Source organism: Trichechus manatus, unplaced genomic scaffold, assembly GCF_000243295.1.
Source record: "Trichechus manatus latirostris isolate Lorelei unplaced genomic scaffold, TriManLat1.0 scaffold00040, whole genome shotgun sequence".
Lineage (NCBI taxonomy): Eukaryota > Metazoa > Chordata > Mammalia > Sirenia > Trichechidae > Trichechus > Trichechus manatus.
In genome coordinates this window covers 11,633,437-11,656,781 of record NW_004443976.1, presented here as the reverse complement: position 1 = coordinate 11,656,781, position 23,345 = coordinate 11,633,437, and the positions used below count along the sequence as shown (strand labels likewise).

Here is a 23,345-nt window from a genome sequence, read left to right as displayed (position 1 = left end):
GAGTTTGTTTTGTTTTTTAAACCCAATTGTTGAAACCTGGAAGGTAATCTTTTGTTAGGAGGTATACCACGAGAGGATAGTTACTTTTAAGCAAACATCTAGGAACTTCTGGGTTGTGTTGCCTTTATGATTATTTAGGGGAAGCTATCTACTTATTCCAGTGATGCTGTCACAATTAAAAACTTGTTTGAACTTCTCCTTGGAATGGTGTTCAGAGGTCTCCTTCTTTTAATATCTTCAACTGGTAAATTTTTTTTTTTGTAAGGTAGATTTGATTATATAAATGCTCCCAAAGTGTTTGACAACCAAGGACCCTTTAAGCTTTCAAACCTGTGTATCCAGCTGCCTGCTTAGCATCCTCACTTGTCTTCCAGAAACCAAACTGATGATCTCCATGTCCAAACCAGCATCTCTTCTAGTGTCTTACCTTTTCTTTTGCCCAACTTCAGAAGCCTAGGTGTCATCCTTGACCCTGTCGCTCGCCCTTGCCTTCCTTTCCCAGCTTATCACCAAGCTGGGTTCATTATGCTTCTAAATATCTCTGTCATCCACCCAGGTAGTTCTGTGGCGTATATGTGGGTCTCAGTTGAGAGGAAAGTGAGAAGTACAAGGTAAGGAAGAAGGCTAATGTTGTTGTTGCCAATTGCTGTTAAATTGATTCAGACTCCTGGCGACCCCATCTGTGTCAGAGGAGGACTGTACTCCATAGTGTTTTCTATGGCTGATTTTTCAGAAGTAGATAACCAGGCCTTTCCTCTGAGGCACCTCTAGGTGGACTTGAACTGCCAACCTTTTGGTTAGCAGCCAAGTGCGTTAACTATTGAACCACTCAGAGACTCCATAGGTAATTTTTTTTTTTTTAACATAGAAAGAGGAGCAACAGAACTAGTAAACCAGATTTCTGGGTTCTGAAGAATGTGGGAACTGAAGGAAGGGAGAAAGCTGGGGCCTGGGCTACCTGGTGTCTGGGTCCTTGGTGGGAGCAATGAGTAGCAGCACATGCCTGGGTCACTGAGGTAAACGAACAATGGAGAGAAAGCTAGTATTGAGAATTTATTAATCCCAGGAGGGTGGTTATTGTTGCTAGGTGCTGTTGAGTTGACTCCAGCTCACAGTGACCCCATGTGACAAAGTAGGACTGCTCCATAGGGTTTTCTAGGCTGTAATCTTTATGGGAGCAGATTGCCAGGTCTTTCTCCCACTGAGCCACTGGGTAGGTTTGAACTGCCAACCTTTCAGTTAGCAGCTGAGCTCTTAACCGTTGCACCAACTGGGTAGAGGTAGAACCACATCTAGAAGCCAGATATCTTAGTCTGAGACCCTGTCCCCCACCCCCCTGCAACTTCAGACACTGTGAGGATCAAGCTGAGATTTTATTTACAGTTCCCTGGGAGGTCTTACAGAAAAGGACCATCATTATTGCTTTAGGATTATTGCCAGAAGGAAGACTGCAATCGTCCACTGTCAGGCAGGAAGCCCTGCCTGAGGGCTTAAGTCTATCCCCAGTCCTTTTTGTGCCAGCTCCACGTCTCTACCTGTGACCCAAATGCTATCACTATTTCCTGTGAGGCACAGCCCAACTTTGTTTCCAAGTGCCACCCTGCCCACTTCTGCCAGGTCACGCTACTCTTCTGCCATCAAATTTCCCTGTACCTTGTCAGTGCTGTGTCACTGTATTCCCCACACTTAACCCCCTCTCCACAAGAACAAGGTATTAGTATTAGTTCCAGTTTTTAAGCCCTGTTTGACCTCCTGCCTGGGAGACAGGGTCTTAGATTCCCAAAGATCATCATTTACCTCCTGCCAGGACCAGCCTGGCTACCTTTGTTCCGAAAAACGCAAGAACCCCATTTCCTATATCCCAAGTGACGTCACAACTCATTTCTTACTAGATTACCCCCTGATGACATCTCAAGGGTCCACTTTTGAGGTACTCTGCATGTTTCCTGGATTTGCTGGTTTTTTCTGGGCCTCGGCGATAGGTGGAAGAGAGAAGGGAGTGAGACCAAGTGGCAGAGAGGAGAAGGCCCAGTAGCTCATGCCCGGGTTTAGCAAGAAGGCCTAGAAGGACAAGCGGCAGGAGGCGGGCGGACTACTTTCTCTCTCAAGCGCCACTGCGGAAGGATATGGCTTTGTTCATGCGTTTTGCAACCGAAGCCGGGACTCTTTAGTGGGCGGGACTACCCCGGCTGTGGCCGCTGCGTGGAGGGATCCGGAGCGGGAGAGAGGCTGCTGCAGACAAGCTGTTACCGGGGGGTTTAGAGGCTCTGGGTTTGGGTCCCTGCGCCCCCGACGGACTATTTCTTGGAATGTGGTTTGTTCCCCAAGAGCCCGTATATCTTCATCACCGTCTGCGGGGTCAGCTGGCTCAGCACCTGGAGGAGAATGGGGTGGTGGAGAGGGCAGTACATGCTGGGTCGCTCGCTGAAGAAGGGCATGGGGTTCGAGGACCAGGGGAAGCACCACAGCGGTGCCACGTGCCAAGGAAAGAATCGCAGCAGTGCCCCTGCCTCACCTTGTCGCCCTGAGACCTCGCCTGCAACGTGAGGACCTGTAGTGGGTGACCTCACAGGGCCATTCTGGCTTGGACAGCGAGGCACTGACTCCTGGGGAGAGACCAGAGAGGGCTCTGCCTCTGAGACCCCAGCTTACCTGTAGGGCACCCAGGTGTTCTATCAGCTGCTCTGCACTCGACACCCCCAGCAAGACCGAGCTGACACCCTCACTGTGGAGACACCACGCTAGGGCCAGAGGAGGAAAAAGAGACAACCAATGGGGAACAGTGAGCACACAGCCCTGAGAAGTGTCCCTGAGGAAGAGGATCCTGCCTAGGGGCAAGCCAATCTTAGGGTAATTTGGGAACATCCCAGGAGGAGACAGGGCCCTTGCTGGGGCCAGGGCTGGTAGTGTCTCACCAATAGCAAGCTGGGCCACAGTGCAGCCCAGCTGGTGAGCGATGGGGAGAAGATCCATGATTTTGGCTTGTTGCTTCTTGCCATCCTCACGCTGCACTTTGTCCTTGAGCCACTGGCATCCCTGGATGCAAAGGAGACTCAGCAAAAGACCCCCTTCCCCAAACACATAGAGCAGCCCAAACAGCCCAGTCCTGCCTTCTTAAGCCCCCAGATCTCACCTTGATGGTGGCCCTGCAGGTATCTGGGACTTGCCCAGCATACTTGCTAGTAATGAGGCCACAGGCCAGAGGGGACCAGGTGACCGAGCCAACACCTGGAGGAAGAGGATTGGGTGTGGGGAATGGGATCTAGTCCACGGGTGAGGCTGAGGGGAAGGCAGGGCTAGGGGGTTGCAAACCAATCTTGTGGTAGAGCTCTGGCAGCTGCATCTCCACCTTCTCCCTCTGAAACAGGTGGTGCTCAGCTTGTTCACACACCGGAGGAATCAGATTGAACTGTCTGGCCATGGAGTAGGCCTCCTGGGTTGGGGTAAGGAAGAGACAAGGGTCAGAGCATTCTCTCTATTTCTTTCCACCTCCTCCCCTAGTAGAATGGGAATTGGATTGGAGTGGTTGTGTGAAAAGTGGGGACTGGTTGTGGGGTGGGGGAGGGTGATGACACACTCACCATGATTTCTGCAGCCCCCCATCGAGATGTCCCCCAGTATAGGGCCAGGCCTTGGTTAATGACGTAGGTCATGGCTCGCACAATCTCTAGGCACATGGGAGAGGAAGAGCCTCACTGTCAGACCCCTGGAACCCAGGGCTCCAGATCTGCAGACCTCTGCCTGTCTTGCCAAGACCCCAGGCATCTCTGTGGAGTCAGAGAGGTTGGTATCTGTTCTCCGCCTCCCTCCCTGTCCAAGTCTTGGGATCTCAGCCTCCACTGTGGAGCTTGGCAGTCTTCCTTAGCAGGGTCTGGCTTCCTGCTGAGCATTTGGAGGAAGTGCTCAGTTTTGAGGACTGTTGGGGTTGGGGGTATTGTTTTTACCCTCCATGGGACTGTTGGGGTCTGAGCGATTGGCAAAGACGATGTCCACATATCCCAGCTGGAGCCGTTCCAGAGATCCTTGCAAGCCTGGGGTTGGGAATGGGTAGAGGAAGGTAAGCACCTCAGCCTTAGTTTCCTGAGAATTCCGACCTTACCCCTTGCCATGACTGCCTAAACCCCAGCTCCCTTATGCAAAGTTTCCAATCCAGAGCCTCAGAGAATGTTCCCAGCTTTTTTGGCTTTCACTCCCAGATTTTTCATTACCAAGCCACTTCAGATTCCCAGCCCCTAACTCTCACCCTCAATGATGTGTTTGCGGCTCAAGCCTCGCTCCGTTTCTGCCCTGCAGGAGAAAGTAAGTTAAAGATGAGGTGTGACAAAGATGGGGGACAAGGGCTGGCCTGGGACCATGAGGAACTGGGATTGTATGAGCCCTCACAGGCAGGAGGGGACAGCTGCCCCCAGCCCCATCCTGTACACCTTCACACATTCTTTGTAGGTGTTCCTCCCCAGTTGTAGTGGGGCAGCCACTTACTGTCCTCCCCAAAAAATCTTGGTGGTGATGACATAGCTTGATCTCCTGGAAAAAAGAAAAAAGGAGAACCAGCAAGAAAAAGATTTTTGAAAGATCATGTATCAGTATCCCCTCCCCCCAAAAAACACAATCTCACCTCCAACCTTTGCTCTTGAGGATGTTGCCTAGGGTTCTTTCAGCGCTGGAAGAAAGACAATGCAGAGGCACTAACCCCTCCAGGATAGATCAGTTCCCTCCCTTTCTTCCCACCCTACCCTTCAACTAATTTCTTCTCTTGTAAAGTAGAACATAAACCAGAAATCCATTGAGCACTCAGCCCATCCTGGATTAAATAAGAGGAGCTCCCAGAACTAGGGGTGTAGGGGTATAGTTTTCATTCATTCATTCAACAAATATAATGCATCTACAACAATTGTGAGGATGATGTAGAATCGGGCAGTGTTTTGTTCTGTTGTACATAGGGTCACTATGAGTCAGAATTGACTTGAGGGCACCTAACAACAACAACTATGTGCCAAGCCCTGTTCTGGGTGCTGAAGGGATATAATAGGATGAGGGAAGAGAGACAGATGGTGGTGGAGCCAGGGAGAACACTGCCTTGCCTGGTTCCAATCATCTAGGTTGTTTTCCCCCTTCTTTGAGCCTCTGAGAAGCTCACCCATCCTCCAGAGTTTAGTTTGGTTTCTGCCTCATCCATAAAATAGCCTCGGATTGTCAAAGCCTATGGTCAGTCCTTGTTGGCTTCCATAGCTCTGATCGGCTGCACAATTCTTTGGCACTTCATTTGAGCTACCTTGGGACAAGTCTTAGAGCCCTGGTGGTGCAGTGGTTAAGAGCTCAGCTGTTAATTAAAAGGTCGGCAGTTCAAATCCACCAGCCACCCCTTGGAAACCCTATGGGGTAGTTCTCCTCTGCCCTGTAGGGTCGCTACGAGTCAGAATGGACTTGACAGCAATGGGTTTTGTCTGATAAGTCTTGGGTTGTTATTGTGGACGGTTTCTGAAATGTTTTACTGTGGTTTAATCTTTCATATCTCCCTATCTTGCTTGTTTAGCCACTTGGACTGTGCACTTTTTGAGGGTATGTTGATTCATCCCACAAGCAGTACCTGCTCTGTGGTAGGCTCTGTGTAACCACTTAGGGTGATATGGGGAAGAGCAAGACATGTTCCATGGAAGGATTCTTTCCAAAACCTCATTGCCATTGAGTTGATTCCGACTCATAGCAACCCTACAGGACAGAGTAGAACTGCCCTATAGGGTTTCCAAGGAGTGCCTGGTGGATCTGAACTGCTGACCTTTTGGTTAGCAGCTGAGTTCTTAACCACTACGCCACCAGGGTTTCCTGCATGGAAGGAGGAGCCTCACAATTGAGCAGCGAATAGAGGGCAGTATAATGTGCTTTGGGAGCTCAGGGGAGGGGATAGTGACCACTTTGGGGAGTTGGGCGAAGGCTTCTTGGAGGAGCTGATGTTTGAGCTAAGTCTTGAAGATGAGCAGAAGTGTTTGCCAGATGGAGAAGAGGCAGGGCTGGGGTATCCCAGGTTTTAGCTACTCCTAGTGTGAAGCCACGGGTGGGTGTTGTGGTGTGGTATGTTTGGAAATTCAGCTTTGTAATCCTCACATAATTGCACATAACTGACGCCCAGGATATATGTGTTGGTTTTATTTTATTTTGACTGCACAGTATGCCCACTGCCTCTAAACTGGCGTTGGGACTACAACTCCCATAATGCTTTGGGCGGGGGTTCCCATCTGCTGGAAGGATGGAACTCCTTGGAGGGCAAACAGAAAGCCCTGATGTCCTCTCAGCTTTCCAAGTGTAAGTTAGCTTTTTCACCCCTGTCCTTACTTTCCTGCTGCGTACACTTCAGCGGTGTCAAACAGGTTTATGCCATGCTCATAGGCTACTGTCAGCACATCCTCTGCTGTCTAGAGATGTGAGAGAAAGAGTTAAAGCTCAACCACTGACCCCTCAATTACCTCCCTCACTGCACTCTACTCCATTGCACCCCAGCTCCGGTCTCCACATTCTCTCCCCTTTCCCTTCCTCCAGACCCAGGTTCACCATTCCCCATGCTTATTGTCCACCCCCCATCCATGTCCCCCTTTTTTCTGGTTCCCTCACACCCCCTCACCCTGATTCTAGGTCCCATCACTTATACCTCATCAGAGATCTGAGAACCAAATGTGACCCAGGTACCTGCAGGAGAGAAGCCAGGCATGTGAGAACCGAGGGAGGCAGCTGTGAAAGAATACCCTCTCCCTTTAATTTCTATTCTGTCTGACTCACCCAGGCCAAGACAGGATACCCGAAGACCAGACTTCCCTAGGTTCCTACAGAATATAGAAGAAGCAGGAAGGGGTGGAGCCCCCATTAGGGACCCATATTATCAGTCCCCAGCTCCTTTCCTCCCACACTGAGAAGCCCTCAGAGTGTCTTAGTCCAAAGAAACCAGACTCAGTGGGCCTACAGGATTGGGCAGTTCTATGCCCATAGCAGAGGTCCTAGGAATATTGTTGAAAGAATAACTGAACAGATAAATGAATGTTCCTCTGGAGCCACTGTCCAATGCATCTGTTCCCTCCTAGCACATTTAAGATAGGTTGCCTGGTTTGTTTGCCCCTTGTGTCTCTTCTGGCTGGGGTCTTGTCTGTGTTTGAGGGTCATGGCTGGTATGTGTGTAGTGGGGGGCTGGTAGGAATGTGGCAAGTTAGGGTGTGTTTGTAAGAACAGACACTCAGATGGGGAATGCTCTGGTAAAGAGCGGACACCAGGTGGAAAGGGTAAACCAAGTCAAGTTCAGGCACTCAGGGAGGCAAGGGTCCCTGGGTAGCCTAGGCAAATGGGAGGATGGGCTCCTAACAAAGGCAGGTAGGAAACCCAGGTGGGGAGTATTGGCAGGAAAGCCCAGTTTCCCCTCCTCCCCTCTCCACTCCCTCTGCTCCCTTGTGAAGTGTCACTCCAACCCAGTAAAACCCCCTTCTCCTCCCAGGACCCCCACCTTGGCAGTCAGCTCAGCTTCCCAATCAGGGCTGCCCCATCAAGGGGATCATCGGATTCCTCACGTGACAAAGCCAGGTCAGATCAGTGACCTCAATGGCTCACTCCCTAGCCAGAACCCTCCCCACCCCGACTGCGAGTTCTGAGAGCCCCTGACCCCGCAGTTCTCTGAGATAAAGTCGGCTGCATTTCAGTCCATCTTCCCGACATGGCCCTTGTCCCTCAGCATGATGTTGAGAGATGTGGTCCATCCTTCCTCACGCCCCAAACACCACTCCTCTCTCACCCAAGAAAGGTCGCAGGAGATGGGTCCCTTGGGGCAGGTGGGGGCAGTATCTGGGTCAGGCGCCCTGAACAGGCCAGAGCGAGAAGCCGTTTCCCTCCCTCTCTCTCCTTTCCCCAGGATGCCAACCCAAGGACACTCGATCCAAGATCCAAGGGGGACGCAGCCTGGGGATGCATGCATCCTCTCCCTTCCTCGGGGTAAGCAGGGAAGCTCAGGGGCAGCCCTGGGTCTGAAAGGACTCCGTCAACCTTGGTTAAACTCGCTTCTCTCGCACTCAGGGGTATTGCAGAGACCAAGTAAGGCGGTGCCGGTGATGGGCAGAAGAGTAGGAATGAACCGGGACCTTCCTAGCGAAGTTTGAGGGGGCCTTGGCGGCCATCCCAGGAAACCTCAGGGGTCTAGGAAGGGGATGGGGCGGGCTGCCCAGCCACCCCCGTACCTGTATTTCATGCCAGTGCTTCGGCCGGTGCTCTCTCGGAGGGCCCCAGAGGGCGCTGGGGGTCGGGGGACCAGCGCGGCTTGGGCCTTGGGGCCGGACCCTCCCCCCGCCGGAGGATTCCCGTGCCCCCTACCGGCCGGCCCGCCATTACCGCCCCCAGGGCCCGACCGAGGCCCGCACAGACGGTCCTCACTGCTCCGGCTGCGAAGGTTCTGCTCGGTACACGCGATAGACACCTGCATGCCGGCTGGCCAGGGCGAGGAGGGGGCTCGGAGGGGGCGGGAGGCGGAGGGCGTGGGGAAGCCTGAGGGCGGACGCCCGGGGAAACAGTGGGGCCAGCCCCGGCAGAGCTAGAAGCCTGAGGGGGCTGAGGCGGGAGCCGCGGGGCAGGAGCTGGCCCGCGGGGGCGGGCAGCTGGAGGTCGCGGGGTTTGCGGCGGGAGGGGGTAAACGCAGGGGGCGCCAGGATATTAGGGTGCAGGGGCACTGGCGCAGGAAGTAGGGGGTGAAATGGTTTGAGGTGAAGGTCGAGAGCGGTCCTCGAAGAGTAGGAACCCGAAGACAAGGGGGGGCCCGAGAGGGGAGCCACCTCAACTCTAACCGCAGCGGGACCCGCTAGCCTCCCGCCGCGTCGGCAGCGCGCCCAGCTCATCAACATGCAGGCGCCGCCCCCTCATCTGCATAGGGCCACCGCCTCCCGGCCAAGCCTGCGGCTCATCAGCATAAGCCCCGCCTGCCCAAGGCGCTGGCCGCTACTCGGTCGGCTCAGAGGCTGCGGGAGAACCCAGGAGGGTAGCTCCCACATCTCTGCCGCCCGAGGCAGCTCGGCATTCCTCCAGCCCCGTGGTTCTCAACTGAGAGTGATTTTGCCCCCCAGGGGACATTTGGCAGGGTCCGCTGACATTATAGGGCCGCTATGAGTCGGAATCCACTCGACGTCAGTGGTTTGGTTTCCTGACCCATTTTTGATCGTCATGACTGGAAGGATGTTACCGGTATATAGTGAGTGGAGGCTAGGGATGCTGCTAAAACCCTACAATGTACAAAACAGCCCCCCGCCCCCAACGAAGAATTAGCCAGCGTAAAATGTCATTAGTGCCGCTATTCAGAAACCCACGGCAAAGCCTCTTTGCAGGCCTCACGGGGTGTGGCCATGCTAGTTCCCGCCTTCCTGGGCGGGATGAACCGGGACCGCCCACTCAAATGACAAACTCAGGCTGCAGAGGGTAACAAAAAGTTTATTTTGTGCCTCTGGCAGGGTCTGGAAGGGAGGGGATAAAAACTCTCCAGCTGAGAGGGCCTGGTTTGCAGGTGTAGGGGCTCCTATGGGCGTCCTTCTGGTGGCGGGGAGGGCACCAGCGAGAGGCTTAGGCTGTAGACCTTGGAGGGTTCCAGGGTGGGGGTGGGGGTGGCTTTCAATGGGGCCTTAGGTGGCACAGTTTAGGAAAGTCCCCAGGCAGACACAGATTCTCCTCAGGGTGAGGAGGTGCTTCCATCAGCCAGCGCGGGCGGAGAAGAAGGGCAGAGAGCGGACGTAGGAGTCCAGTCGGGAGCGGAAGAGCTCACTTTGCACAGTTTGGCCCAAAGGGCACAGGGGATTCTTCACCACCAGTTCCACGTACAGCTAAGGAGAGGGAGGGTATTAGGGCTGGCCTTTAAACACTTCTGTTTCCAACCCCAAACCTAGCAAAACCTGGGGGTGTGTAAGTGCACAAGGATCAAGGTTTGGGAGGCAAGCCCTCAATGGGGAGAAACTGATGGTGGGAGTGTTTAAGGACCTAAAAGCCCCCAAGGAAATTCTGACTTCAACAGAGATGAAATAATACGGTTAGGGGGAAAGCTGAGAGAGTCTTGGGGTTCTAAGGGGCCATAGCTATTGAGGAGCTTTGGGGGAAGGTCCCGGGGGCTAGCACTGACCGCACTGTAGATGTGGTGCAGCACATCCCGGATGGGTCCCACGCCCGAGTCAGTATTCATGACAACCTTGATCCCAGTGGGCGTCTCGTAGTAATGGAGTTTGTAACGGCTAGTTTGGAAGGCCAGGAAGCCGTCCTTCCTGCAGAGATGAGAATTTTAAGGAATGGGAGTAAATCTCTCCCAAAGAGATATTTCTGATCCCCTCAAGGTCATCTAAACGCATCCATCTATGTTTGTAGGAGATTGGTTTAGTAAAGACACTTCTGTTTGTACGAGATTGGTTTAGTAAAGACACCTCTATGTTTGTAAGCGCTTGGTTATGTAAAGACACTTCCCATCCTCACCTCTCAGTTTAGCCCCCTCCCCCACCTCTCTTCCTTTTAAGTCCCTGTACCTTCAGACCTTCCCCAGCGCTGCTCCTGCCAGCTCCCACGCTCCCTCTTCAGACTCAGCCTCTAAGTCCCCTTCCCCTCTCTGGAGAACAATGCTCCTTCCCCTACAGAAAGTTTCCCCCACTCCAAAATTCCCAAGGCTAGCCCTCCTTCTCTCGACATCCCCTCCGACTGTGCGTACATGTCCAGCGGGGACATCTTGCTGACAAATGATCGGATAGAGAAGAGCATCCCGTACATCAGCTTATACTCCTGGAAGGAGAGGGGCAGAGTTAACTCTCGGTTGTTGAGGGAGACAAGGTGGGGATGGGCACGGGCCGGGGTTTGGAGAGGAGGGCCCGGGCTGGGACTATACGCGTTTGGAGATGCGAGGACACTAGAATTGAGCCGGGACCCCTGTCACCTCCTCCTTGGGGATCCCCGCTTGCTTCTTGCGGTGCCACTCGCTGTAGTGCAGACACACTCCATTCCGGTCAAACAAGTACAGGTTGTGGACTGTCATCTGCAGGGCAGGGAGTATGAGCCTCGCTCCGGGACCGTCCTCACTCTATCGTCCCCGAGCTCTCAGCTTGGGATCCCTCCACCCAGGGAGTACCCGTCCCTGGACTCACCGGAATCGCTCCTAGTGCGGGTCACTAGCCACTTCCGGTTTTCGCAGAGCCCCGCCCCGCCTGGTCCTCAAGCGGCGGCTTCGGGGCAGTAACTCCGCCCCAACTCCTCTCGCCAGACTCCGCCTCTCTCTCGTAGCCAATCGTTGGCAGCCGGGGTCGCGCAAGCGCGCCCAGCCTCCCAGGGCTCCAGAAGCAACATGAGCTGCAGCCAGTGAGAGTTTACGGCAGGGTGACGTCATCGAAGCGAGGCGGGGCTGCGGGCGGTGGGCGGGAGACAGCCAACGGTTTTGAGGGGACGGCGCGAGGTTACTGGCGTCTAGGTTTTCCCGAACCCGGGCTCAGGGGAGGGAGCAATTCCCTGCCCCCACCTTGGCACTTCGAGGGTAGAGTGGGAACTGAGGGTGTGGAGATTGTTCGAGGTTAGAGGATTTCAGACTAGATTTGAGGGAGGCGTTCGTTTTGGAGACGTCTGAGGGCGGCTGAGGGCTCAAACGGTTTCTTTTGGGGTGGTGGGGAGAGAGCCCTGCTATGGCTCTTTTGCCAGGAGGGATAGGAGGGGGTATGCAGAAGATTTGATCCTAGGTAGAAATGGGTGAAGCAGCGCTGCACGTGACATTCCAGTCTCTCTGAGACTAGAGCCAGTTGGGGGACAAATAAGGCAGCTAGACAGAAACTAGGCCCCTGTTGGATTTGGGTGCGTTTCACTTGGCATGTTCTGGGTGTGAGAATTAAAGAGCTCAGTTGACGATGGATAGATAGCCTGTACCGAGGTTTATCTCCCTGCAGCTTCCACCACTCCTAGTTGGGAAGAGGTGCTGTTGCCGGCAGTAGGTCTTCTGTCCCCACCTCCTCCGTGCTGCATCCTCTAACCCCCCTCCCCAAGACCTATGAAAAGGAATGCTTTTGCTCTCTCGCATGGCCTCTGGAATCCTTGGAAACCTTTCCTCTAACCATAAACTCTCCATACCCTTGAATCACCAAGGATCCTTGTCTTGAAGTCTTCCATTCTCCCAAATCTTCCTTCTCGTACTTTACCCCGGCTCTCCTAAAGCAGAACCAGGAGTTCCCAGCTCTCTGCTGTCTCCAGTTATCTCTTCCCTGTACTCATGGCGACATCAGTTCCCAGCCCCAGTTCACCTCTCCGTTCTGAGGATCTCCTGAGTGATTCATCAGATCCCCCTGTGCTGAACCAAGTGTCCTCTGAGGTGACCTCCCAGCTCTACGCTTCTTTGCGCCTCAGCCGGCAGGCAGAGGCCACCGCCCGAGCTCAGCTGTATTTACCCTCCACCTCCCCAACTCCTGATGAGGTGTTAGGGGGATTGGCCCAAGACCTGAATCGAAGCTTGTCAGTCGGATTGGAGAACAACTTGAAGAAAAAGGTGAGAGATGTGTGTCTTGGGGACTTTTAGGGTACTAGACGCCAGAGTCTTAGGGTTGGGGGTGGTAACAAAACAACAAAAAACTGCTGAGATTTGAACTCCTGTTAGTGGATTTCAAATTCAGTCATGCTTTTTCCTGGCAGCAAATGTTTTATGAGGGAGAGAGTGGCTGGGACACCAAATTTGGAAAATTGTAACACTTCCTAGGGTTTTTTTTTTTTTTTTTTGTTAGAGACACCTACACTGTAGGGTAAGTCAATGTGTCATGACTGAGACCTAGGCACTGAGAGTGGGGATAAGGTTTCTCAATCTCAGGAGGGAACTAGGTACTTAAGAATAGCAGCAGAATATGCTAAAATCCTTCCAGCTCAAAACTGTTCTGATTGTGTGATTCAAAATTTGGCATGTAAATCATTAAAATGTAGTTTAATCAGTTACACATACTACAGAGAAGATAGTTATTACTGTTGGATAGAAAAGGTGTCGTAACCAATTTGCAGACTAGTAAGTCTTCCAGAATTTGAAAACTGATAGGCTACCATCTTTAGGCCGAGTGTTTGCTCTCTAGTTGGCAAGAATCCCCAGCACTCTTGCCTTATACCTGCCAAATTTACTCATTTACACCATCTGCCTGCTTCTGTAGGTGTTTGAATTTCTGACTCAAGGTTAAGATATCTCTTATTGGATCAATTGTTTTGGTTTTCCCAGATGCTGGGACAAAGATTCTTGGGTTTTAGGGGTGACTGAGTGCTATCTAGAAGTCCCTAGGTGGTGCAAATGGTTAAATGTTCAGCTACTAACTGTAAGGTTGGTGGTTCAGACCCACCCGAGGTGCCTCAGAAGAAAGGCCTGCAATCAGTCTGCTTCTGAAAGGTCACAGCCATTAAAACCTTACTGAGTGCAGTTCTATTCTGCAACACATGAGGTCGCCATGTATCGGAATCTAGTCAGTGGCAACTGGTTTGGTTTTCTGAGTATTTTTGAGTGCCATCCACCTTGGCAGTAGGTAGAATATAAATTACACAGGTTGCATCTGATACCTGCATTGCTTTGTCCTAGGATGGTTCCAAGCATATCTTTGAGATGGAAAGTGTTCGAGGTCAGCTCCAGAGCATGCTCCAAACCTCACGTGATACAGCCTATCGTGAGTAAATCGCTTCCCTAGAGCTATGAAGGAGAACCTAGATTTAAGGAGTGGGAGGAAGTAGAGAGAGGAAGCAGGGAGGAAAACTTAGACCTCTGAGACAGGTGAGATTTCAGGAGAAAGGGCTTCATTCTTCGGTAGTGGGCGAGGTAGAAAGGAAAGACCTCATCTCTCCTTCAAGTGGTCCCTGTTCCCGTCCTTACCTGACCCTGGCTGTTGGGTGGTCCCTCTGGCTGCTTGCAGGGGACTTCCTTACTCCAGGTGCTGGCTCCGAGAGACGGGAAGAGGACTCTTTTGACAGTGACAGCACAGCCACCTTGCTGAAGTGAGTTTCCCTTGGGGTTCTCCTAGCTTGCTTTCTTTCTCAGAAATCCAAGTGTTCTATTCCCTAGTTCTCTCTTTACTGTTTGTATACCTCTTGGGGACCTAAGAATCTTGTCCCTTAGCTTTTGATTTTCATTTTTTCTCTTCTATCTTCTTATCCCTTCAGGAACATGGGCATCTTCTGTCTAATACCTGCCTTTCTCTCAACCTCTAATCCTTCTTCCCCCAGAAGAATTATTTCGTGTCTGCTGACATCTTTATTGCAGAGGGAGTGTGGTACCGAGGAAGTAGTGCTACTGAATGAATCAGTGAACCTATGTTCTAGTTATGGCTCTGTCACTATCTAGCTTTATGATTTTGGGGAAGTCTCTGACCCTTTCTGGGTTTTAGTTTCTTCATTTGTAAAATATCACAGTTGGGCTGTGAATCTCAAAAACTTTCCCAGCCCTAACATTCTTTATCTGATTTGCTTAGCACTCGGCCTCTGCAAGAGTTATCTCCATCTAGCTCAGCCCAAGCACTGGAGGAGTTGTTTCCCCGCTACACCAGCCTTCGGCCAGGGCCCCCACTCAATCCTCCGGATTTTCAGGGCCTGAGAGATGCGCTGGATTCAGAGCATACCCGCCGCAAGGTGAGACACGGAACTGGAGTGCTGAAAAGTGCTGAGAGTTAAAAACCTGAAAGCTGGGACTTTGCTCAGCTGTCTCTTCAGGGAGACCTTCTTTGGTCACTCTTATCTAAAATGTCACACGGGTCACTATGAGTCAAAAATCAACTCGAGGGCACCTACCTAACAACAACATCTAAAATGACACCACCTCCCCTCTAGATATTCAGTCAGATCACTCTGTTATTTCCTTCATGTAATTTATCATAGTCTGGTATTCTAGTTTATTTCTTCCCTCTAAAGTCTAAGCTCCATGAGGGTCACTACTTTATCTGTCTTGTTCAGCACTGTCTCCCTCGGGTCTAGAATGTACCTAACTCATAGAAGCACTCCCTAAGTGTTTGTTGAATGAACAGTGAACTTTGCTAGTTGGTGCAGAGGCTTTATAGCTATTGGTGTGAGCCTTAGCCTTAAAGTCTGAAGGGTACAAGGCAGAGGAAACGGCAAAATCATTGGCTGTCATTTTGAAACTCACTCTTTTTCTATTTTAAACTGCTTGGGCATGAATGAGAGGCTTTTCCCTTTATCCTTACTATGTTTTACCACTGTGTCCAATGAGCTACTTAAGGCAGGAGTACCTTCCCACTCTTTGCAGCATAGGCTACTGCACCTCTGTCAAAGGGTTTATGGGAATTTTTCTCAGGAGATTCAGGAAAGGGAAGAGCCTGGAAGCTGAGTACCTATTTCCTGAGAAGGTAGAGGACAGTGTTGGGGGTCTTAGGCTACCTGCTCCAGAATCCCTGATTTTCCCTGTCCAACCCTATTCTGTTCTTAGGGGCTGGAGGTTCCCTGTCTCCAGCTCATTTTCCCTATAGAGGAGCTGGAGAGTCTAGGGCTTTGGTTAGACTAAGGATGGGCAACACCCAGACTCCTCACCCTTCTTTCCAGCATTGTGAGCGTCATATTCAGAGCCTGCAGACCCGCGTGCTAGAGCTACAGCAGCAGTTAGCTGTGGCTGTAGCTGCTGACCGCAAGAAAGACATTATGATTGAACAACTGGACAAGGTACCAGGACAGCAAGATGTGGGTGGGCCTCTCCATGGAGGACATAAGAAAGAGTAAATTAGATGGTGGCCTATCAACATTTCATTGTACGTGCTAGGAGCTGGGATAAGGGTGTGTTTGCCAACTGTTGGGCCAGATGACTGTTGACACCCTTCCCCCCACCACCACTTTGGGTGGAAGGAGCTATAAGTTATTTTGAAATTCCATCTTATTTGTCCTTCCTGAGACCCTGGCCCGCGTGGTAGAGGGCTGGAACCGGCATGAAGCTGAGCGGACGGAAGTGCTTCGGGGACTTCAGGAGGAACGCCAGGCAGCTGAACTCACCAGAAGCAAGCAGCAGGAGGTGGGCAACCTGTGTCACATGACATTAAAACCTAGGTCACAGGTCGCTAGATGGAAAGGGGCAGAAATAGCTCTGGAGTTAGAGTTCCCAACAGATTGACCTCGATCTCACAGTAGCTGTCATGCCAACTCTTCTCCGTCCCTATTTCCTTTCCCTTCACTGTTTCTGCTGTCATACTTTCAGAGTTGATATATTCCCAGTTTTTCCCACACCATATAGTCTTCTCTTTGGCCTCCTAGTCATTTAGTTACTTGTTAATGCTTTTTAAAGTATTATATACAGGGATTTTCTGCAGTTCCTCTGTCCTATGTTCCTCTCTCCCTGAAAGACAGTAACCCGCCTGGAACAAAGCCTTTCTGAAGCAATGGAGGCCCTAACTCATGAGCAGGAAGGTGCCAGACTGCAGCAACGGGAAAGAGAGACACTGGTGAGAATGCTGGACTAGGTTAATTCTGTTGGAGACTGTTAGTTGCTTCTCCAGAGCTATGGGCTATTGGTAGATGGTGGGAGTTTATAGTGTGAGTTGCACCAGGGCAGTGTTTCCCAAAGTGCATTCCTCAGAATGCTAGTCCTGCTAGATACTCTACAGTAAATGAGCTCTGGGACCAAGTAAGTTGAGAGACTTTGCAAATTGTACCCTCAGAGCATTAGAATCATCTGAGGAATTGTTTTAGTCTAGATTCCTGGGACCCATCCCTAGAGTCTTTGATTCAGTAGATATATGGTGAGGTTGGGAACCTAAATATTTTTAGTTTTCCAGGTTATTTTGTTCAGCCAGGTTTGGGAACTCTGGTCTAGGATGTAGCCTAAAAAGATGTGAGAAGAGGCTTAAGTTTCTTAGAGCTGAAACGATATGATGATTACCCATGTGAGTTAGTAGCCGGGTTTGGAATTTGTTGCATGCATGACATACACTTGCCACATGCATGCGGGTACTTGTAGTCTTAATGGGCTACATTCAACAGTGATGATGGAAATTTGCTCATTGATTACATGATTGTAGGCTGGATATCTTAGTCTTCATGGCATTTCTTTTGATGATGATGGTGATAGCTATTACTGTGTATATTAAATACTTACTATGTGCCAGACACTGTGCCAAATGCTTTACATACATTTTTTAACTTTAATTCTCATATTATCTCCATTGAGATAATTTTGACTTTATTTTACATTTTTTTACGTTAGTCCTTATATTATTATCTCCTCCAGATGAGGATGTGTGCCTAAGAGCACGCAATAAATGACAGCACTGACATTCAAACTGAGATTTGAACCCAGGTCTGACTCAGGAACAGGAGCTGTTATCTACTATATTATACTTACAGTCCTGTGGGCTTGTCAACTATTGCTTCTTAAGAGGCATGATTCTTAGCAGGCACATTGTATGGGAGGGGGCAGATTTCTGGTCTCTTGAGCATGCTAAGGATCTTGGTTTTCTCCTGGGGCTATAGGAGGAGGAACGGCAAGCCCTGACTTTGAGCTTGGAGCTAGAACAGCAGCGGTGCCAGACCCTACAGGAAGAACGGGATGAGGCTCGGGCTGGGCAACTCAGTGAGCATCGACAGTTGGAGATGCTTCAGGCTGCCTTAGAAGTAGAACGACAGACATGGGCCCAGCAAGAGCACCAGCTTAAGGAACGCTACCAGGTGCTGCAAGAGGAGGGCCAGGCTCAGTTGGAAAGGGAGAAGGTAAAAGCAGCAATTGGAAGAATTGGGGAATGGGAACAGATGAAGGACAAAATAATTGAATGGGGCGGGATGCCAGAAGGTAGGAGGACGAGGATGGAGAGTGAACTATATGTGGGAAACAAGACTGAGAGTGTAGGGCCAGTAGGAAGGGCTAGGGCATCCAATACATGGAAGGCCACAGAGCGGGATTAAACAGAGATGAGGAGCTAGGACAAATGTGAGGAGCGAGAGAGAAATGGAAGGACAAATTGGGGAATAGAGGTAACCAGGCAACAGGAAATGAGGTGTGTACTTGAGTTTGATTTCTCTTTCTTAGGGAAACACCCAGAGGGAAGCCCAGGTCGCCCGGGAGGCCCAGCAGCAGTTGGCGTTGGTGCAGTCTGAGATGCGGCGCTTAGAAGGAGAGCTGGACACAGCTCGGAGAGAGCGAGATGCCCTGCAGCTGGAAATGAGCTTGATGCAGGTCAGGAGGCAAAGTTCTTAAGGGTTTTTTCTGGTTGAGAGAGGTAGTTCTGGGGCAGAGTGACCTCTCAGTCAAGGCAAACACTATCATTTCAGATTAGTTGCGGGTTTATTCCGTCAGCAGTTTCTGTGTAGTGTGGGTAGTGTTCTGTCTTAAACTCAGAGTTAGTTCTCACTGACTGACAGTCTCCCATGATGTGTCAGACTGACCTAATGTTACTTTTAGGGGTAAATAGACTAAATCTATTAAAGGTATCTTATGTTATTTTTGGGAAGAAATGACACCACACTTAGACACCTCACACGTGGTGAGTGTGAGCAGGTGAAAATTTTTGTCAGATTTCATTCCAGTCTTGATAGTCTGCTTTGTAATTCTCATTACTTGAATAACTTGTGTTCCAACTCATATTGACCCTATAGGACAGAGTAGAACTGCCATAGGGTTCCCAAGGAGCGGCTGGTGGGTTCGCACTGTTGACCTTTTGGTTAGCAGCCTGAGCTCTTAACCACTGCACCAGCAGCCTCTGGGATTATTTGAATACCTTGTGTTTATCCCTCTGAGGGAGCCCTGGTGGCGCAGTGGTTAAGTGCTCGGTTACTAACCAAAAGGACAGCGGTTCGAACCCACCAGCCACTCCGCAGGAGAAAGATGCGGCAGCCTGCTTCTGTAAAGATTTACAGCCTTGGAAATCTTGTGGGGCAATTCTCCTCTGTTCTGTGAGTCAGAATTGACTTGATGCCAACAGGTTTCATTTGGTTTGGTATCCGCCTGAGTAGGTGGGGACCCAGGAGGGCAAGATTGTTTTATTTACTTAAGAAATCACCGTAACAGCACATGGCTTGGCACAGAATAATACTCAAAATTATTTGTAAGATATAATTATACTTTGAAGATCATTTGCCATCTTGCTAGCCTTTTGATTTTTTTTTAATTGAACTAAAATTCACATAACATAAATTCACCATTTTACCTGTATTTAATCCTCTATTTTCTTCTAAAAGTCTTAAAGTTTTGTTTTTCACATTTAATTCCTCAATTTATGTAGAATTAAATTTTGTGATGATGAGAGGTGGATGTCAAATTTATTTTTTACTGTAAAATTCACATAACATAAAATTCACCATTATAATCATTTTAAATTGTACAGTTCAGTCGCACTTGGTACATTGACAGTGTTCTATAACCGTCACCACTATATAGTTCCAGAACATTTTCATCACTCCAAAAGGAAGCCCTGTACCCATTAAGTATTCCCTCCCCATTCCCTCCGCCTACCAGCCAATGGCAGCCACTTACCTTTCTGTCTATAGATTTGCCTGTTCAGATATCTCCTATAAATGGAACCATACAGTATTTGTCCTTTTGCAATTGACTTATTTTGTTCACCATAATGTTTTCAAGGTTAATCCATGTTGTGGCATGCATCAGGATTTCGTTTCTCTTTATGGCTGAGTAATGTATACTGTATTTATCCATTGATCTGCTGATGGACATTTTGGTTGTTTCTACGTTTTGGCTATTGTGAAAAGTGCTGCAATGCACACTGGTGTACAGGTTTCTGTTTGCAATCCTGCTTTCACTTCTTCTGGGTATATGCCTAGGATTGAGATTACTGGGTCATATGATAGTTCTGTGTTCAACTTTTTGAGGAACTTTTTTCCACAGCAGCTACACTATTTTACATTCTCACCAGCAATTGCCTGTTTTCTATTGGGTTATTTGTTTTCTTATATTGAGTTTTAAGAGTTTTTCATATGTCCAGATATAAGTCTTTTATCAGATATATGATTTGCAAATATTTTCTCCCAGTCTGTGGCTTGTGTTTTCATTTTCCTTCTTTTTTTTTTATTGTTGTACTTTAACTGGAAGTTTACAATTCAAGTTAGTCTCTCATACAGAAATTTATACATACAGTGTTTTGTGACCCTAGTTGCTCTCCCTATACTGTGACAGCACACTCCTCCTTTCCACCCCTGATTTCCCGTGTCCATTTAGCCAGCTCCTGACCTTCTCTGCCTTCTCATCTCACCTTTGGACAGGACCTGTCCATTTAGTCTCATGTATCTTCTTGAGCTAAGAAGCACACTCTTCATGAGTAGTGTTAATTATTTTTATTATCATCTTTATTATTAGATTTTTGCAATCCAGTTGGGGAAAATGTTACCTCAGTGTCTGTAAAGATGTTCTTACTGGCCTTACTTGGGTGAAAGGAGAGCTGAGCACTGTGACTGACTATCCCACAGAACAATATGGGGGAGGTAATTTCACAGACCAGTTGCCAGTTGAGTCAAATCAATTCCAACTCATGGCGACCGCATGTGTGTCAGAGTAGAACTGTGCTCCATAGGTTTTCTTTTTTTTTTTGTTCTTTATTTTATTGTTGTACTTTAAGTGAAAGTTCATAAGTCAAGTTAGTCTCTCATACAAAAATTTATACATACATTGTTATGTGACTCTAATTGCTTTCCCCATACTATGACAACACACTCCTCCTCTCCACCCCTAATTTCCCATGTCCATTCAATCAGCTCCTGAACCTCTCTGCCTTCTCATCCCACCTTCAGACAGGAGCTACCCATTTAGTCTCATGAATCTACTTGAGCTAAGAAGCACATTCTTCATGAGTATCATTTTATGTCCCATAGTCCAGTCTAATCTTTGTCTGAAGAGTTGGCCTCGGGAATGGTTTTACTTCTGAGTTGACAGAGTGTCCAGGGGCCATGCCTTCTGGGTTCCTCCAGTCTCAGTCAGACCATTAAGTCTGGTCTTTTTACTAGAATTTGAGTTCTGCACCCTACTTTTCTCCTGCTCCATCAGGGACTCTCTGTTGTGTTCCCTGTCAGGGCAGTCATTGGTGGTAGCTGGACACCATCTAGTTCTTCTAGTCTGAGGCTGATGGAGTCTCTGGTTTATGTGGCCCTTTCTGTTTCACGGGCTAATACTTTCCTGTGTCTTTGGTATTCTTCATACTCCTTTACTCCCGGTGAGTTGGGACCAGTTGTTGCATCTTAGATGGCTGCTTGCTAGCTTTTAAGACCCCAGATGCCACTCACCAAAGTAGGATGCAAAACATTTTCTTAATAAACGTTGTTATGCCAGTTGACCTAGATGTCCCCTGAAAGCATGGTCCCCAGACCCCCGCCCCTGCTACTCTGTCCCTCATGTTTTCATTTTCTTAATGGTGTCTTTTAAAGAGAAAGTTTTTAATTTTAATAAAGTCACACTTACCAATTTTTTCTTTCATAAATTGTGCTTTTGATGTTATATCTAAGAACTCATTGCCACAGTTATGGATACTTCCTAGACACAACCAAACACCTCACGGGATTGGTCTACTGGGTTTGAGGGCATAGTACCATAGTCTCATGGGGCAACTCAGTCAATTGGCAAAATATAGTCCATGCAGACAGTGTTGTACATCCTAGTTTGGTGAGTAGCGTCTGGGGTCTTAAAAGCTTGTGAGCGGCCATCTAAGATACAACTGTAGGTCTCTACTCATCCAGAACCAAAGAAAAAGAAGGAAGTCAAAGACTCAAAGAAGAAACTAGTCTATAGAACCAGTAGTCTACATGAACAATGATATTGCGTACCTTGAGACCAGAAGAACTAGATGGTGCCCAGCGACCACTACCAACCATTCCGACTAGGGACTCAATAGATAGTCCCAGACAGGATGGGAGAAAAATGTAGAACAAAATTCAAATTTCTAAAAAAAGGCCAGACTTACTGCACTGGTAGAGACTAGGTGAACTGCCGAGACTATCACCCTGAGATACTCTTTAAACTTGGAACTCAAACACTGCCAAAGGTTACCTTTCAGTCAAGTCACAGATTGGCCTATGAAATAAATAGTATCACCCGTGAGTACTGTGCTTCTCAAAATAATTGTCTAGGTGAAACCAAATGGTTAACATTTACCCTAGACCAAAGATGAGAAGGCTAGGGGGGACAGGGAAGCTAAATTAATGGAAACGGAACAACCAAAATGGAAATAATGAGAATCCTGATACACTGTGAAGAAAGTAACCAATGTCACTGAACAATTTGCATAGAAATTGTTAAATGAAAACCTAATTTCCTGTGTAAACTTTCACCAAAAGCACAATAAAATATTTAAGATAAATAAATAAACAAAAACTCATTGCCAAACCCAAGGTCACCTAGATTTTCTTATTTTGCATTTTACGTTTAGGTCTATAATCCATTTTGAGTTAATTTTTGTGAGAGGAAAGTCTAAGGTGTATGTCTAGATTCCTTTTTTCACATGTGGATATACAGTTGTTCCAGGACCATTTGTTGAAAAGAATATCCTTTCTCCACTGAATTGCCTTTGCTCCTTTTGTCACAGATCAGTTGACTATATTTCTGTGACTCTATTTCTGGGCTCTCTATTCTGTTCCATGAATCTATTTGTCTATTCTTTTGCCAGCACTATCCTGTTTTGATTACTGTAGCTTTATAGTAAGTCTTCAAGTTGAGTAGTGACCTTCCAAACTTTTAACTTTTTTTTCCCTTGCCTTAATTGCACTGGCTCAGGTCTCCAGTACAGTGTTGAATAGTGACAATAGACATCTGTTGCAGTTTAGGGCGGCGAAATGAACAAAAGAGACAGACACACACAAGGACAAACAAGACTGCAGCCCCGAGGACTTGCAGTGGTTTATTTTTAAGGTCTCCGCCTGGGCATTATTCCAAATATCTGGTCAACATAAGTTGTTTTTCTCCTTCAAAGCACATCAAGACTTTTGTAAGTATCCGAACTTATCTTTTAAGGCTCACAGATCAGCAAGTTCTCAGAGACTCGGTGTTCCCTCCCGTTTGCAGGAGGGAACGGCATGTCAGCGTGCAGGACATGCGGTCCAGATCCCGGAGACCTTGAAATGAGCTCGGGAGTGTCCGCGTGCAGATCATTCCCAGGCTGATAATTTCCCACAGACATCCTTGTTTTGTTTCCAACATTAGTGGAAATCATTCAGTATTTCACCATTAAGTATGATGTTAGCTGTAGGATTTTTATAGCTGTCCTTGATAAGATTCCCAGTTTGTATCTTCAGCTTTTTTTTTTTCAGTTTTACCATGAACAAGTACTGAATTTTATTAGATGCTTTTTCTGCATATCTTGAAATGATCATATGGTATTTCTTCTTTATTCTGTTAAGGTGCGAATTATATTGATTGATTTACAAATGTTAAACCAACCTTG

General features: G+C 48.6%; 3 protein-coding genes across 6 annotated transcripts in view; 1 reads left to right on the top strand and 2 right to left on the bottom strand.

Moving 5' to 3' along the window:
• Positions 1-1,967: 1,967 nt before the first annotated feature.
• KCNAB3 (potassium voltage-gated channel subfamily A regulatory beta subunit 3) lies at positions 1,968-8,449 on the bottom strand. Of its 2 annotated transcripts, XM_004376012.2 has the most exons (14): positions 8,208-8,449; positions 6,772-6,815; positions 6,644-6,681; positions 6,331-6,410; positions 4,616-4,660; positions 4,480-4,524; positions 4,244-4,287; positions 3,945-4,031; positions 3,582-3,667; positions 3,313-3,433; positions 3,134-3,228; positions 2,916-3,036; positions 2,653-2,741; positions 1,968-2,375 (listed from the first exon to the last, which is right to left on the bottom strand). In XM_004376012.2, exons 1-14 carry the CDS (start codon positions 8,447-8,449, stop codon positions 2,298-2,300), a joined length of 1,215 nt encoding a protein of 404 aa, XP_004376069.1. In that variant the 3' UTR covers positions 1,968-2,297. The 2 variants fall into 2 exon arrangements, with proteins under 2 accessions (XP_004376069.1, XP_023586784.1); XM_023731016.1 differs by lacking the exon at positions 3,945-4,031 and having other exon boundaries at positions 2,298-2,375.
• A 976-nt stretch (positions 8,450-9,425) lies between these two features.
• On the bottom strand, positions 9,426-11,184 carry TRAPPC1 (trafficking protein particle complex subunit 1). The gene is made up of 5 exons (XM_004376011.1): positions 11,127-11,184; positions 10,919-11,017; positions 10,697-10,767; positions 10,124-10,262; positions 9,426-9,830 (listed from the first exon to the last, which is right to left on the bottom strand). The coding sequence occupies exons 2-5, from the start codon at positions 11,015-11,017 to the stop codon at positions 9,702-9,704; spliced, it is 438 nt and encodes a 145-aa protein (XP_004376068.1). The 5' UTR covers positions 11,127-11,184; the 3' UTR covers positions 9,426-9,701.
• Positions 11,185-11,427: 243 nt separating this feature from the next.
• CNTROB (centrobin, centriole duplication and spindle assembly protein) overlaps positions 11,428-23,345 on the top strand; it is a 42,833-nt gene continuing 30,915 nt past the window's right edge. For 2 of the 3 annotated variants that reach the window (XM_004376010.2, XM_023731086.1), the window contains exons 1-9: positions 11,428-12,505; positions 13,565-13,649; positions 13,893-13,974; positions 14,448-14,604; positions 15,529-15,645; positions 15,872-15,988; positions 16,317-16,415; positions 17,443-17,679; positions 17,996-18,142. In XM_004376010.2, coding sequence (XP_004376067.1) covers positions 12,233-12,505; positions 13,565-13,649; positions 13,893-13,974; positions 14,448-14,604; positions 15,529-15,645; positions 15,872-15,988; positions 16,317-16,415; positions 17,443-17,679; positions 17,996-18,142 — 1,314 coding nt within the window. In that variant the 5' untranslated portion in view covers positions 11,428-12,232. Of the gene's footprint in view, positions 12,506-13,564; positions 13,654-13,892; positions 13,975-14,447; positions 14,605-15,528; positions 15,646-15,871; positions 15,989-16,316; positions 16,416-17,442; positions 17,680-17,995; positions 18,143-23,345 lie in introns of those variants that run through there. The other variant, XM_023731087.1, reaches the window with a different exon arrangement.